Here is a 16,226-nt window from a genome sequence, read left to right on the forward strand (position 1 = left end):
GTTTTATTTTACTTTTTAATCTCATCCTTTTCAAAAACGTTCCCCAAAAGATCCTCAATTATTTCCGTCGCCATCTGACCACCATCTTCTTCGACGCTAACGCTTCCTGCAATACCATCAGTCCCTTCATCCTCCGGTATCTCCTCAACTTCATTCTCCGACATGACGGACATATCGACGACGTTGCTCAAAATGTCCCCAATGATGACCTGCCCTTCACTGCGCGTCTCCAAATCGGGAGCACCGTCGTCTGCTTCCTCCGTCGGTTCTTCGAGCTTTGGTTCCGCTTCCCGTTCCTCGGACTGTTGCCGCAGCACCTCCATAACCTCCTCTGGAACCGAATCCAACGGTTTGAACTCCTGCACGGACTGCGCAAATATCGTCTCGTGAGCTTCCGCAAGCAGCGGCTTCTGCTTCTGCTTGATGCTTTCGCGGGCAAGCCGTCGGAACGCGTCCGGCATCATCATCTCGTCCAGCAGGTAGGACGCGATCGTGCCTTGGCTTTGCTGGACCGGTTCCTCCTCTTGGGAGGAGATGCGCTTGTCCGCCTCCGAGTCGAACCGTTTGACCAGGTCGTGGATTTTAGAGCGAGTTTCGCTCAGACTGTCCTCGTCCGCTTTTTCTAGCAGGGCGTTTTCCAAGTAGATCGCCAGCTCCTCGTTGTCTTGGTACTTCATTTCGGAGATGTGACGCGTTTCGCGAGCTTCCCGGAAGTAGCGTTCTTGCTCGGTTAGCATGTAGAACGCTTGGGTGTTGCGTTCGTTCTGGAGACGGGTAAGTTCTCGCTCTAGGGTGGACATCAGCGAGCTCATCTGGGCGTGGGTTGAGTTCTCGATGAATTCGTCGAGGAGTTGCTCGTTACGCAGAATGTGGAGGTACTTTTCGCGTACACTTCCGGTTTTGATGGGAGCGATCGGGAAGAACTCTTCAACGACCGGGAGTCGGTGGGTAGCGATCAGGTCTTCCACGAGGTCACGGTCGGCGGCGTAGTCCTTGTGGATCATTTCCTGGGTGGCACGTCCGCGTAGGAGTTTTTGAAGTAGGACAGCTTGCTGGTACAGGTTGTCGTCCTCACGTTCCTCGCTGACCCTGGGCGGAGAAGTGATGATGCTTTCGGTTGGTGAGGATACCACAATTAGGCATTCTGGTACCGCCGGTTTGGTCTCCTTCTTGTGACGGAAGTGCTGAAATGGACAATCTTATTATGAATCATCTAGAGATTTGAACAACTGTGAATACCTTCAGAGAATCATACAACTTTCGTAGGAAGTGATCGGACCAGAACCCTTTCTGGAACTCACGACACACTTCCTTAGGTTTCCATAGCTCGGGACGCTGATTGTTGACGTCCTTCAGCTTGTGCGTAACCGTGATCTTACGTTCTAGCTTCGTTAGACTGAAATAACAGGTGTAGAGTTATGAGTTATTCCAAGTGTAAAACCAACACATAAAATGAGTAAAGCAAGTTCAGCGTGTAGGCGAAGAGATCTGTCAAACGAACGAACGAAGAGGAGCGAGAGAGGAGATGTCAATTGGCAGTTGAGATTGGATTGTGGCATGGAGCGGACGTTTAGAACGGAGTGAAGATTCTACAATTGGCGCAGCCGGTACGATCAATTAGTTTGTTCTGGTGATTTTTTTTTTGCTTTTGCGATTGGTAAGTTAGTGGATGACCTAGGACATGTTTTGATCCTGGTGAGGAGGAAAACATGGTAAAGGCGCAAAAGGATAAGAGTGTCGAGGCCGATTGATTTGTTTTGTTGATGTTTATTTTGCTGTTTGAGAGTAAACAAAAGAGCGGGACCGGTTGAAGCCCGAAGCGCCACATAAACAAAAGAGCGGGACCGGTTGAAGCCCGAAGCGCCACATAAGCAAAAGAGCGGGACCGGTTGAAGCCCGAAGCGCCACATAAATAAAAGAGCGGGACCGGTTGAAGCCCGAAGCGCCACATGAACAAAAGAGCGGGACCGGTTGAAGCCCGAAGCGCCACATAAACAAAAGAGCGGGACCGGTTGAAGCCCGAAGCGCCACATAAACAAAAGAGCGGAACCGGATGAAGCCCGAAGCGCCACTGAAAACAAAAGAGCGGGACCGGTTGAAGCCCGAAGCGCCAAGTCAAAGAAGGAGTGGTTCGGTCATTTTAGCCAGACAGGAGCGAGATCGGTTGAAGGCCGAAGGGACAGACAGTGGAAAAGATGCAGTACATATGTTGATGAATTGTTTGCAGCTTTGAAAGTTGCACGTGGAGAGGCTGAAGAAAGTATCCGCTGATTAGGTCTCTGGTTGGGATTCCCAACTATTGATATGTGAAAGAATTTAAAGATGGTGTGACCGATGGCCGCATATCGAATAAGGAGTGTATTTCGTCCGGAGGAGGAAATGCTTGGGTTGACTTTCGCAAACAGTGCTAGAGGTTTGACAGCTTGACATTTGAGGTGGTGTGACATGTGATTGAATTGTTCTGACTTGAAACATGGAAAACATTGCTGACGTTAAAGCGGGGCACAAGGTGAAGCTACTCAGAGAAGCTTTTGATTTGGTTTCCAGGATGATTCGTTCTCAGCGCGAGTTTCTATTCCGTTAAACTACTGGCTGTTCTTTGCCTTTAATTAACGAACTTGGCTGAATGTGTGCGTGATGCAGCATACTTAAAGTGGCTCTGATAGTTGCGCCAAGAGAAGTTGAATAAGTGATTAAGCAGATTGTGCTGACTTGATGGAGTCAACCTGATTAGCAAGATTGTGAAAGAGTTCGGGTTGGATTGCGGTTGACTTCGGTTTTGTTTGTAACTAAAGGCAGACCTTATTTGTTTGTATGTGAGTTCATATAGAATATATGAATGACTTTTGTGTGGTGGTCGTGAAATTTGTAGATTGTCAGTGAGACAAAGGACACGGAAGGTTTCGATAAATTGACGGTGTTTCCTAAACCCATTCAGGCATGTTTTTGAAGTTGCTTCAAGTGAAACTTGCGTTGACAGACGGAGGACTTTGTAGTGAAACAAAGTTTGGATACGGCCCGTCGAGGATGAATGTGTCAGTTATTGACAAATTTAGTTGAAGAGCGGGGCTTCTCGAGGAATGGCTGAGGACGGTTTATGTTAATTTTTGTCTTGTCCCGTGAAGGGGAAAGGAGCGTCCAACACCTATATGCTATGATGTGTCAGCATAGAAATGCGCATCCGGTAAGTTCGATAAACCATGAAGAAGACAGTTGACAGCATGTGAAGGTGAAGTGGAGAAGTTTTGATTGTATCTCAGAAGAAGTTCCCATCAGGTATTATGTAGATTGAGCGTTGGTGAATGCGGTCAGCGAAAGGAATGATTGATAAGAGCCTCTGTATTTAGGGAGTAGGTCTTAAAAGGCGAGTTGACTCGTGAGCAGGAGTAGACAGCTTGAAATGTCAGAAAATGGAAGGACGAAAAGGGTGTTGATTAAACCAGGAGGCTTTTGTTGTTGTTCTGCGCGCATATGCATATGCTATCTTGTAATAGCTGTTTGCGCTTTCGTTGTACTCTTTTATTGGTTATTTTGCTTCTCATGGAAGAGAGAAAAGATATGAGATGTAAGAAGAGTAGAAACTAGCGTTGGCTGGTGGTGCCTAAAATACTAAACCTTGGATTGGATTACCGATGAATGAATATAATAGCATTTTAGTCAAATGCAGAAGAATCAGATGTATTGTGATTTAGAGATCAACAATCAACAATGCAGGCACAAGATTATAGAAGTACATGGTTCAGCTGTGATGCAGTTATTTCCTGAGATATTTCCTCATTTGAGAGTAGGTAGTCTTGATAAAGAAGTTTCTTTGGCTTGGTTAAGGGATATTATATTGCACTTATGTAACGTCTTGTATTTATGCAAGACGGATAGAATGTTGAACTGCCTTATTTAGTTTTTCGGAAGTGCGACGGTTCACTATGTTTCTGACTCGTGACAAAATCTTTCAACAGACGCATTTTGGAAGAGATGTTCAATAAGCAAATTTAGTTCAGGTTGATGCCTGTCAAGAATGTATTGGAGTTGTAAGTAAATCTTTCCCTGCTCCTGAGGGGAACACCCGTGAAGAGTATCGGGGCCGGCATTTACAAAGCGGATTCAGTGACAGTTTATAAATTAACTTAATGTTATAATGTAAAGGATAATGTTAACATTCCATAGGTTGTCTTCCTAAGGTGTCGTGATAAGGTCCAGTTTGTAATGATACACTACATTCACTTTACTAAGCAAAAATCCAGAAGGGACAAGATTGGTCCGAGCCGAGATTTGAACCCCGATCTACCGCTTATCACTTGACTACGTGGCTCGGTCTGTATTGGAGTTGCTTCAAATTGAAAATGAGTGAGAGGGTTTGGTTAAGATGAGGGGCAGTAGTTTTGATAATTATAGCATTCGATTTGAATTGAAAGTTGCCGTTAGGATTCTTCATGAGTATTTTGGTATTTTGAGTATTGTGAGTATTTTGGTTATTTTGGGACTAAACAATCTTTAGTTATTTAAAGTGTTAAAAGTTGTGGAAATTAAGTTAGATAAGTATTTTTTTTACTCAACAAATATGTGGTTGTAAGACTTTGTTAATAAATGTTGAATCAGAGGGAGTATTTTTTCACGTTTATTTTCGTCGGACAAGGAGAGAGATGTAGAGTTATGAGTTATTCCAAGTGTAAAACCAACACATAAAATGAGTAAAGCAAGTTCAGCGTGTAGGCGAAGAGATCTGTCAAACGAACGAACGAAGAGGAGCGAGAGAGGAGATGTCAATTGGCAGTTGAGATTGGATTGTGGCATGGAGCGGACGTTTAGAACGGAGTGAAGATTCTACAACAGGATTCTTAAGTTTTGTAATATATTATAATATATATCTTATAAGACCATAAACATCAACTTACCCGACTTCGATCAGGTTGGGATCGTAGTTGTACGACTTTTTGCACACCTTTTTGGTGACAACCGTCGTAACGTCCTCCGCTTTCGGAACAAGCGGCGATCGGAACTTGTTGGCCTTCGAGTCGTTTCGTTTCTTCTCCAGCTTGCGCATTTCTCGCTCGTACTTGATCCTCAGCTTCTCCATAGCTTTGTTACGCTGCTCGTTGATGCGATTCTTGGTGTTCTCCATCTTGCACTCCGTGGCCTGGCGCGTGTCCCGCTCTCGTTTACCCATGATCTTTGCAACCAGCTGGAGTCGCAGCATCTGGTATCGATCGATTTGACGCTCCCGGGCGACCCATTCTTCCCACTCGAAGATCTGCAGCGTTAGCTTTTGCTGGGCCCACTCATCAGCGGAGTCGCAACTCCCCAGTGCGTACTCCCAGTTCCGTTTTTTGCGAGCTCGTTCGACGATCTCAACCTCGTTGATCCCGGGATACTGCGTGTGCTGCAGCATCTCCGCAACGTACACGATCTCTGCCGTTCCAAAGTCGGCGTCCTTCAGCACAGCCGTTGGCATCCAGGGTTGCGTTTGGGCCGATGATTCCCGGTAAACCGTTTGCGACGCCGCATCTTTAACCCGCGGTTCCGCCGACTGGTCACAGTGGCAAAACTCCTCAACACTGTCTCCGCTCATCTTTAGGATTGTCCCAGTTTCCCCTGCCGTCGGATGGCAGAAGAACTTGGACCGTTCAGTGCCCAAAATGCGCGACACATCCGGAATGGCAGCAGACTTACTTGAGTTGACCTGCACTTCCGGGTAGTACGGCAGAGGATTCCGATGCATTACGTAATGGTTCCGGGTCATCCGCGGTAGCTCGCTGAACATGGTTTGGTACACCGGGAAGATTCCGATCGGGGCGGAACGGCTAAGCGCGGCATTGTTGGCTCGACAGACGTCCTTTCGGTCGGAGGCCACAAACAACGGATCGTAGATGTGGTCGAAAACGCGCGACGGGCCGACAATGTGGCTTCGGTAGGTCATTTCGGGTGTTACGGAATTCGGAACGGAATTTGAGTGACTTTTTGGGGCGACGGAATGTGGAAAATTTAGGATTCAATCGATATCAAACAAACAACGTAGGCCTTGTTGTTAGTGGTGATGGTTTCGAGTGGAAACGAAACACGTGGTGTAGGAGCAACACGTGGTCCTGTACACGTGTAATGTTACTTGTTGATAGAATTATTCAAACAAATATCTACAAGTTGTCTTTAAGCCAAACAAAAATCTACAAGTGGTTTCTAAGAATTGTAAACCAAGAAGTAGTGCGCAAGTTCCGGAAGTGATCAGCAATTCTTTTTTCAATAAAGTAAGGAAAGTTAAACTGCATTTTTTATCATTTCAACTTTATGTGTCAAACTACACTTTCCCTAAACTACAAGACAAGATTTATAGAAATTTTATGATTGTGGAGTATGGATTCTCAACAAAAAGTGATCATTTTTTGTATGATTTGTGCTTATCAAATTAGAAGTTAGAAGAATTTATTGGCTGAAAATTTCCCGTTTCACGGGAAATTAGTAACCCCGGGAAATTGGACACTCTTATCGCAACATAAGTTCCCGAGATGGTGATCAAAAAATGAGGACTGATTGAGCCACACTGAGAAAATCTATTTTTTTTTGTTTTTTAAATCATTTTCAGGTTTGCCACATTTTTCCAAAAATCATAACTTTGTCAAAGAGACCCTGTTTTTCTTGGAATCTTTTGAAAAGATGGCATTTTATGTCTCCTGAAACATACCATAAAATTAAAAAAAAAACTTTTTATCTTGCAAAATGGCCTCTTTTGCCACATGAATAGTTAATTTTAAAAAATATAACTGTGTTACCAAAATCGTCAACACTATTTTTGATTCTACTGTAATTTTTAGAAATTTGATAATATATAATTCACGGACCTGCTAATAGGATATCTATCCGCGTAATGATCCAGTTCAAACATGGAAATTTAAAAAATTGCTATGATTTTTGAATGAACAATTTTATTTATTTTAACTAAATATTTAGAAAAGTATTGCGCTTTACAATGCAAAGACCAACCATCACTTTATTCCTTACCGGTATTTAAGGCAAGAATTGAACCTGCCCTGTATCAACATTTGCACCACTTACTGTAGCACTAAGTACTTTTCACGCGATAATGGTTCGTGTCAAGGGTGTAAAGCTCGTCGATACTTTTCTTCACTTGCTCATGCTGATACCTAAGGAAAGCGAAACTGATATTATTTTAGCATAAAATTGCTTCAAATATCGTATCGTTCTAAATTAAATAAATTGCACATTTTAATCACCTCCCCCGAGCGCTGATTACGGCTCAGAAAAAAACTTCATCACAAAAACTTTTATTTTCCACCGCAAGTTTTCACAAAAGGAAAAGTTTCGTTCGCCTTTGAGTTTTTTTCCCTCTCTCGCAGCAATTTTTACCCACTTTTCGAGAAGCTCTCGAAAAGTTGACAATAAACTGCTTTTCCAGTCGACAGAGCACGCTATTTACGAGCGGCCAGTGCCTCGGTTCTGGTCGGGTTTTAAGTGGATTATTGGAATCCTTACTTTGTACCCAGCAATGAAGGCTGGCAGAAGCTCGAAAAGCTTTTGCCCGGAGAAGCCTGGCAAAAAGCGGATTACCAAGCTTGTTGTAAAAGGCTCTTTTCCGCACACACTTTCCCCCTTCAAAATGGTCAAACTTTTTGCTCATAATTCTACTTTGGCTATTATTTGAGTTGCTGCTGCTTGTCGGATTAGATAAATTAACGCGAAAGTTGCCAATGAAGTAATTGTGTCCGCATCGCAGCTGTGGTGATCAAGGGGGTGGGAAAATTGAGGGGTCGTTTTTCCAACCGTGTTGTTATCCTTTTGTCACAATGTAAGACCTCTACGCGTTATCGACGACCCTGAGAGTTGGTGAGGTGAGGTTGTTTTACGACTTTATGGGGTTTGCGACTTTACGACCGTGAAGCCGCACAATTTAATCACATTGACTAGAGCGACAAAAGAGTATTTACAGGAAGTGGCAGCAGAGGCTAGAAATGTAAAGATGAAAAAGTGAGTGCGATAACGCTTTTAATGGGTTTCGGGAAGGTTGGAAAGGTTATTTGCAAGATTGAAGAGATTAAAATTTGGTGAATAATTTTGTGAAAAAAAATCAACAAACCACTTTGTCTCGATCTAGGCAAACGCAATCATCACTCTCTGGTCGGTATCTCCGCGTCAATGGGGATGGTCAGTTGTTTGTTTAGGATTTTAAAAAGGCCATTTTTGCGTGCTTTCTCTGATTTGAATTTATAGCTTTACGAGGTGGCGTAAAAAAGGGGTTTGCTTATTGCCACTTGGTTCGGGGTGAAATTTTATTCCATGGTGCAATGAAAATTTATTAGCATTTTGCTTTTTACTGCCATAATTTATCGTTTTTTCTGGTGTAGATTGGTTAACGTTTGCGGATGAATGCTGAGATGATACTAAAATCTTAAATTGTTACCGCTTCGACGTTTTATAAATCCATTTTAGCAATGCCCAATATGAATTTTCAATCATTTTTCTGATTTCTATTCTCGTTACAAACCAAACTTCAAATATTACATTAAGGCGTCATCCATAAAGTATGTCACGCAAAAATCGGCCAAAATTAACCCCCCCTCCCCCCTATGTCACACTTTGTCACAAAAGGTTGAACCCCCCTTCAAAAAGTACGTCACATTTTGTCAGACCCCCCCCCACCTTGTTTCGATTGGATTTTTATGCTTTTTATATGTTTAAACTCTCAAAATTTTTGTATTTTTGGCAATTTTAATATGAAAAAAAGTTATCTAATTATTCATTTTTTAGAAATTAACAACAGTTTTGTATTTTTTTAAAAATTAGAAGACCTGGTATATTAAAGTATTAAAGATCTTGAAAACTGTTTTTTACAGCTTTGTATCTAATAAGTTCAAACTATTTATAGCAGTTTTCTTTTGAACACCCTGCTTTCAAAATTATTATTATCAATCAAGAATAAGCAAAATATTGAAGTTCCAGCTGAAAAAAAAATGTGACTATATTATAAATTATAATGTGATACCGTCATCAGGGGTGACATTGGGTCTGGGGTGAGTTTGGGTCATACAAAAGTGCAGAAATTTGTATGACTAGAGGATGACGAGCGGGAATTCCCGGGAAAAATTTCCCGGGAAATCGACCATTTTTGGACCTCTCGATTCTCGGGAAATGAGGTCAAGACTCCCGGGAAATTTTAATTTTATAAATATTGAAGCAAAATTATATAAACTAATCAGAAAAATGTTTGTAAAATTCGAAATTATTTAGAACATTGCATATTCAACGTAAGATGCTCAAGTTCGAATAAACCAAATTCATCTCTAAATTTTAACTTAATCAAAAATTCCACTAACTATAATTGAGCGAACCCAAAATAATGTGGACCCCAAAATATACCTTAAAGTATACTAGCAGTTAGACCCCAAAAAGGAAATGTAATGTTTATTTTTTATTTATTATTTTTAAGAGGGAAAAGCCTTTTCAAGATAAGTATAATTTCCATATCTTCTTCAAGCATAGCAATCCACATAATCTAGTTGTTTTTAATTCTTAGTAAGGTAATTTAATTTTTTGATGTCAACAAGTCATTATGTGTTTCGCTTCAACCTCAATATAAAATTATATTTTGGAAGAAAAATCTTCTGGCAATCTTTGTAAAGCTAAGGTCCGCCAAATATGAACATTCGGGTTTTCCTGATTACTATTTCTTCAATGAATATTTACAGTTGACCTTGAAAAGGAAAAAACAACTTTAAATTGTTGTTTTGAGTGGTTATTTATCATATTGCAAAAGTCCCGATACTGGGAAATTATACATTAGCTATTTTTTTACTTGACAACTTTTGAAAAATCATTCAGTGCGAATTAAGATTCGTAAACATTTTAAAATACAATTTTGATTCCCAAAAAGCTCAAGAAACGATCTTGTATTTGCAGATTCAGAAAAAAATAGAATGGTAGATCATTGTTCCAAAAAAATGAGGTTACTAGTTAACGTTTCATTGAATAAGTATGAATAAATTGTAACGGAATGCATTGAAAAGAAACACAACATATAACTTTTTTATTAAACATTATTGACACTATTGGCATATTTAAAAAAACTCCCGGATCCTGGGAATTCCCGGGAAATCGCCGAATTCAACTCTCGATTCCCGGGAAATTGAAAATCTCGAGAATCGTCACCCTCTATGTATGACCCAATCTCACCCTCTAGACCCAATGTAACCCCTGTTGACGGTACTTCTTAATAATAGTAAGCAAACAATTTTAGAAAAGAGGATTTAATTTAATTGTGTACATTTCAAATTAATATTATGCAATCATCAAAAACCTAGCGTGACGTCACAATCTGGCAAACCCCCCTCCCCCCTTCGTCACACATTCTGTAACCCCCCCCATCCCCCCCCCTAAGAGCGTACGTACTTTATGGATGACGCCTAACTCACGTCTTGCCAACTCATGACGATCAAATTTTCCCGTCAAACGTAATGAGTTTTACGACCATAAATGACACGCCCGCCAGCATCTTACAAACACTCAGTCCACCCGCCCACCCATATCCACGTGGTTAACGACCAGCGACTGCGATGAAGTTTTCTCTCGCAAAACTTTCCTGTTTTGCTCCATCAGCTTGATGATGTACGAAATTAATGTTATTTCTAGTACCCGACCAGCACCACCCCCTCTTTCGTCCACACAGGATGGCCGCGGGCAGCTTCATCATCATCATCGTCGTCACGACACCATCCACGTTGGTCCACGTGTCCACAGGAGAGAACGAGCGTGTGCTCCAGTTTTTCCGCTGCACAAACATTTTGCTTGCTGCTCGAAATAACTCGCACCGGAGAAACTTTTCCCGAAACCAAAGTTGCTCCGGGGGATGGCGGAATATTTTGCACACGTGGGAAAATTTCGGACGAGTTTTACCTGGAAGAACGCGCTACTGCCGCTGCCAGCCACGGAGAATGATATGAAATTCGAATTAGCACTAAATGAATTATACAAAACCTGTTTAAATTCCGGATAAAGTGGTTGATGTGAGAGTATGAATTTCGGGAATTACCTGAAATCACGAACAAATAACACTTCGTCCAGTCGTCTTTTCGCAAGTAGGTTTTTGACCTTTATATTTCGTTGGAAAAATGTATTTGGGTAATTCTCCGTCAACTGACACAGTCATTGCTCAGACCCCTATGGAATTTCCGCGAAACATTGCCCTAAGAGGTAATTTTCGTCCCTGATTACGAATCTGAGCTCCATTTTTCGATATCTCGTTATCGAAAAAGATGTTTTTTCAATAGTTTGCAGCCTGAAATGGTGATGATTTGGACATTTGGTGGCAAAGGGACTTTTATTTTAAGTTGGACGCCCGATTTGATGGCATCTGAACAAACTTATTTTTCATCGAAAAAATACAAAAATAGTGCACAAAAATCTGGCATTGTTTGTTACTCAACTGTACCAATTTTTGGAACGTGTCATTTTATGGGAAATTCAATGTACTTATAGAATATGCAATCTCCCAGAAGGGTCATTCTGTCAGTCGTTCGTGTCTGTCGCGGATGACCTTGAACAGCCATGATTAACGATGACCATCTTTTTCAAAACCTTTTTTCGTAAAATCGCGATAATTCGTTAAGGTTACAAGCAATCCACTTATGTTTTTACATCAAAATTTGATGTTTTTTTAGAACAATGTTACACTCTAAAAAAATACCCGAAATTTTTAAATTAAAAACTTTGTTTGAAATTTATAAAATGCCCCTCTGGGTTTTGCAGATTCGAAAAGGAAAATAAATTTCCCCTGCCATGAATTTGTACACTTAAGGAACAAAACCCGATTTAATATCATCAGAGGTGAAATATAGCTTTTCTTACAAAATGATGAAACTCCGACAAATATATTGGTGCAATTAATTTTTCAGAAACATAATAATATCACCCAGTGAGAATTTGACCTAAAGCTTCGAATCATTTTCGGCTAAACCTCGAATTTTTTAAACATTCTTTTTAATTTCAATAAAAAAACATATTCGATTGACATTATTAGAAAAAATAAAGGGTACTCAGTCTTTAATGTTAATCTATGATAAACTTAAAAAAAATATGTATTGATGTTGCACTTTGTCGATCTATTATGAGAAGCCAGAAAGAACATTTTCACACGCAGCGTAAAACGCGCAAGCATAAATGTGCTGGCGTTTATGCTTCGACTTGACGACTTGTCGATCTTTCGAGTGAGAATGACATAAAACATAAAACACTAATATGGCTATATCTCTGGAAATACATTTTGGAAAAGCTTCAAATTTTGGGCCCAAGCAGTAAATGGCGCATGTTTTGGAATGGCTTTTTGTTTGAAACTGAATTCTTTTAATGTGATAGTGTTATCTGTAACATAGTCCCAAAAAACCTCTAAAAATGGCTTTGACCACACTTACTGGTCGAAAATTGTGAATAAAAATTGTGGGTTTTACAAGTGGTTTTCCAATGATGGAAGACACAAATTTTTAAGAGCGGATACAGACATTGCACAAGTATTTCCGAAAAAGTGCTCTCAAAAATCAGGCTTTGAGTTTCAATCGAAAGAACGCATCAAAACCTTCAAATTAGTAATATGATTTTTTTCTGGGACGATTCCCCGCCGTGCACGATTTTTAAAGATTTCTGAGAAAAGAGTTTTTTCAAAAGGAAATTTTAAACCTTTCTTTTGTAAGAAATTCAAAAGTCGTTAAATCGGGCGTACATTTTTTTTAAAAGTCCGCCCAAACCGTCACCAATTCAGGTTGCAAATTATCGAGAAACACGTTTTTTTCGAATGTTCAAAAATGGAAGGGATCGTACTCCCCTTCCATCACGAGATATCGAAAATTGGGGCTCGGATTCATAATCAGGGAGAAAAATTGCCCTTTAGGACTAAGTTCCACGCAAATCGAAGTGGGGTCGGGGCGTGTCAGATGGCGGAGAATTGTCACCCTTATATATACTCAATATGTGTTTTTTTTTCAAGATTGTGTTGAGAATTGCTTTTTTATGAAAAAAATCGTATTAAAATAGTCAGGGTTGCGAATGAGCGAGCGCTCACGGAAGGAGTGCTCGCTCCAGCTGGAGCGTGAGTTTTTATCAGGTAGCTCGTGCTCGCTCACGCTCACCGGAGCGTTTTGCGCTCACGTGAGCTGGTGAGCCAAAGTAGGTAGTTGTTTTTCCCTGTTGAAGCATCTGCCTGCTTGAAACGAAGTTTCTAGAACTATCTCAGCACAGGCAGCAAAAACAAACAAGAAAGTAGTCAAACAAACAAAAGTAAGCAATGAAATGGATTAAGTCGGAGAACCGAATTATACGTTCTATTTTAAATTAAAAATTAGCCAAGGGGCAGAATGATTCACTCTTGAGTGAGCTAACAAAGAGCTAACTCATTCTTAATGTAAACATTCATTGACGTGAAGAGATGCACTGATATGTACAAAAAATTGAATTAATTGACAAATTATGTTTATTTTAAGTTTTTCGAATCGGTCGGATTCAATTCAAGCGGTTTTAAAAACACTAAAAAAAGTAAAAAAATAAAATTTGTGTTAAAACCAGCAGTAAGCATTATTAAAGTTGTAATAATCCCTCATATTCGGAACATTTTAGAGAATGTCCATATTCAAAAAATCATTTATTGAATCTGTAATTGAATATTTTCAGAGGCTTGGTAGCGGAAGTGTTAAATATAATTTACTTGAGAGAAGAGCCTCCCTTTATGTGGTAAAACAAAACAATGACAATTTATATTATTTAATTCAAATGGGATATGTCAAACATTAGCAATTTGGAAGTTTTTTTTTTTGTAAAAAAGGAACTGTTTCAACAATTTTACCCTATTTTCTAGAATGAGAAAGATTAACTTTATAAAAAATGATCAGCCGTTTCCAAGCACTGAACGATTTATTAAACGGAATGACGTTTTTTAATTGTTGCTCATTCTGACCCGCACGCTGGAAAGGTAGTCAACAAACTGTTTAGGACCATAAAACAGTTTAATGTTATATTTTAATCAACCAAGCACTTAACATTGAATCAAACTTACCACAGCATAAATCTTCTTGAATTAATTCATTGTTTTGTTAGTTTTTATAAGGTTTCCAGTCATTTTTGTTTACGCGCTCACACCTTTCCCCTGGCAATTGTCTCTGCTTGCCTTAACTATTATTAAGGTAAGGCCGATTAATTCGAAAATATTTACATTTTCAACTCTGACTGTAGGTCTCCAATGATTTGACCCTTGCGAATCCAATTTACTATTCAAAAACATAGTTAATTAAAATAAGCTATTCCAATTAATATATAAAAAAAAGTTCCTAAGTGATGTTTGCCCTGACATGCTGCGCCTTAAGCAAAAAAATAAACTAGTATTGAAAAACAAAAACTTTCTCAAAAACGAAAAACGATTCAATTCGCGATGCTTCCAAAGTGAGCGCTCCGTGAGCGAAAAATGAGCGCGAGCGCGAGCGTGGGGCAAACGCGAGCTGAAAAAATCGGAGCAAACGTGAGCGCGGGCAAACGTGAGCTAGCTCGCGCAGCGGTCCTCCTCACGCATGAGCGAAAAGTGAGCGCTCACGAGCGTGTGAGCGCGTGAGGATCGCAACACTGAAAATAGTACACATGTTTATCAATAAAAAAAAAAAACAATTTTCATCATTTTTTTAATAAGTGTGATTTTGTTATACTAAAACCGGTTAATTTAAAATGTATTTCTTAGTCGTGGCGCTTACGTCACATAGTCAAATAAATTAAAATTAAGATTTTGCTTATAAATTGCTATTATAAAACAATGCATAAGGTTTGGAAACACATAAAATGCTGGTAGTATCTGAAACAGTGGTGTAAATGATAATGACTTGGCACTGAAGCGACATAAACTAATTGTTGAAAAAGCGAAATTGTTCAGAAAATTGTTACCTAAAAGATGATGGTATTGGTGTTGATGTCAAAATTTATCAGAATATTCAGAATATATCCAGGATGCATATGATAATTTAACAAAACCGAAAATATGACCAAAAATCGATAATTTTTTCACGTTGGCTCAATTTTGAGGGCAAATAGAGATTCAGCAGGCAAAATTACATTTCGTTTTGATGTTTCCATACACTTTTCCCTTGAAAATTAGCCATTTTCAAATGAAGATATCTCAAATTTAACAAAAATGAAATTTTTTCAGCGATTTTTCTTTTTGAATGCAACCTGGCGCTTAACATTCGGCATGCACTTTTTCGAGATTTTAATGTTTTAAATTTACATATTTTGGTGTCTTCGACAAAAATATTCCAGAAAAGTTAGATGATCGAAAACACTCTAATCGTGAAACAACCTAATTTTCAACCGAGCCAAAAGTTGGCCCATTCAATTTGCCATAATTTTTTTGAAGATACCAAAGCTTTAAAACTGCATCATTTTTCGCAAGATACATTTTCCACATAATTTTGCGATCTAGACAACTGTGGGATGTTTCGCCCATATACAAATCTTATCGGCTCAGTACCTTGATGGTTGTGGTTTTTATCTCACAAGCAGTAGGATCAGGGATAAGGAGCGGCCGTAGCTGACTGGTCGCTTTGTAAGTGAATGGTTCTGGGTTCGATTCCCATCGAGAAAGTATAGGAAATAATAATCTTGAAACTCTGAAACTGAACGAAAAATCAAAGTCGCTCAATTCGGGGTTAGATCCTCCATTCTTTGGAAAACTATGTATGGATCGATTTTTTTTCTGGTGCTCGCTCCTATGATTAGGCAGGGTCAGACAATGTCCAATGACCTCGAAATTTAGTTGCCAAGTTCTTTGCCATTTGGAAATGGAAGTAGAGGGTCTGAGATAACCTATATTAGGCATAAAATCTCATACAAATAAAACTTTACAATGAACAATTCTCTCAAATTTCGGTCATTCGATTTTTTTTTGTATTTTTTAATCCTGCTGAAACTATTTTGGTGCCTTCGGTATGCTCAAAGAAGCCATTTTGCATCATTAGTGTGTCCATATAATTTTCCATACAAATTTGGCAGCTGTCCATACAAAAATGATACATGAAAATTCAAAAATCTGTATCTTTTGAAGGATTTGTTTGATCGATTTGGTGTCTTCGGCAAATTTGTAGGTATTGATAAGGACTACACTGAAAAAAAATTATACACGGTAAAAAAAATGGTGATTTTTTATTTCACTTTTTGTTACTAAAACTTGATTTGCAAAAAAAAACACTATTTTTAATTTT

The 16,226-nt window shown here is 39.5% G+C and overlaps 1 protein-coding gene across 1 annotated transcript; it reads right to left on the reverse strand.

Annotated features, from left to right (window-relative positions):
- Window positions 1–8: 8 nt before the first annotated feature.
- LOC120413556 (cilia- and flagella-associated protein 91-like) lies at window positions 9–6,102 on the reverse strand. Its single transcript, XM_039574436.2, has 3 exons — window positions 4,893–6,102; window positions 1,240–1,396; window positions 9–1,184 (listed from the first exon to the last, which is right to left on the reverse strand). The coding sequence occupies exons 1-3, from the start codon at window positions 5,912–5,914 to the stop codon at window positions 9–11; spliced, it is 2,355 nt and encodes a 784-aa protein (XP_039430370.1). The 5' UTR covers window positions 5,915–6,102.
- Between the last annotated feature and the right edge of the window lie 10,124 nt (window positions 6,103–16,226).

This window comes from Culex pipiens, chromosome 2 (assembly GCF_016801865.2).
Source record: "Culex pipiens pallens isolate TS chromosome 2, TS_CPP_V2, whole genome shotgun sequence".
In the NCBI taxonomy this organism is placed as follows: Eukaryota; Metazoa; Arthropoda; class Insecta; order Diptera; family Culicidae; genus Culex; species Culex pipiens.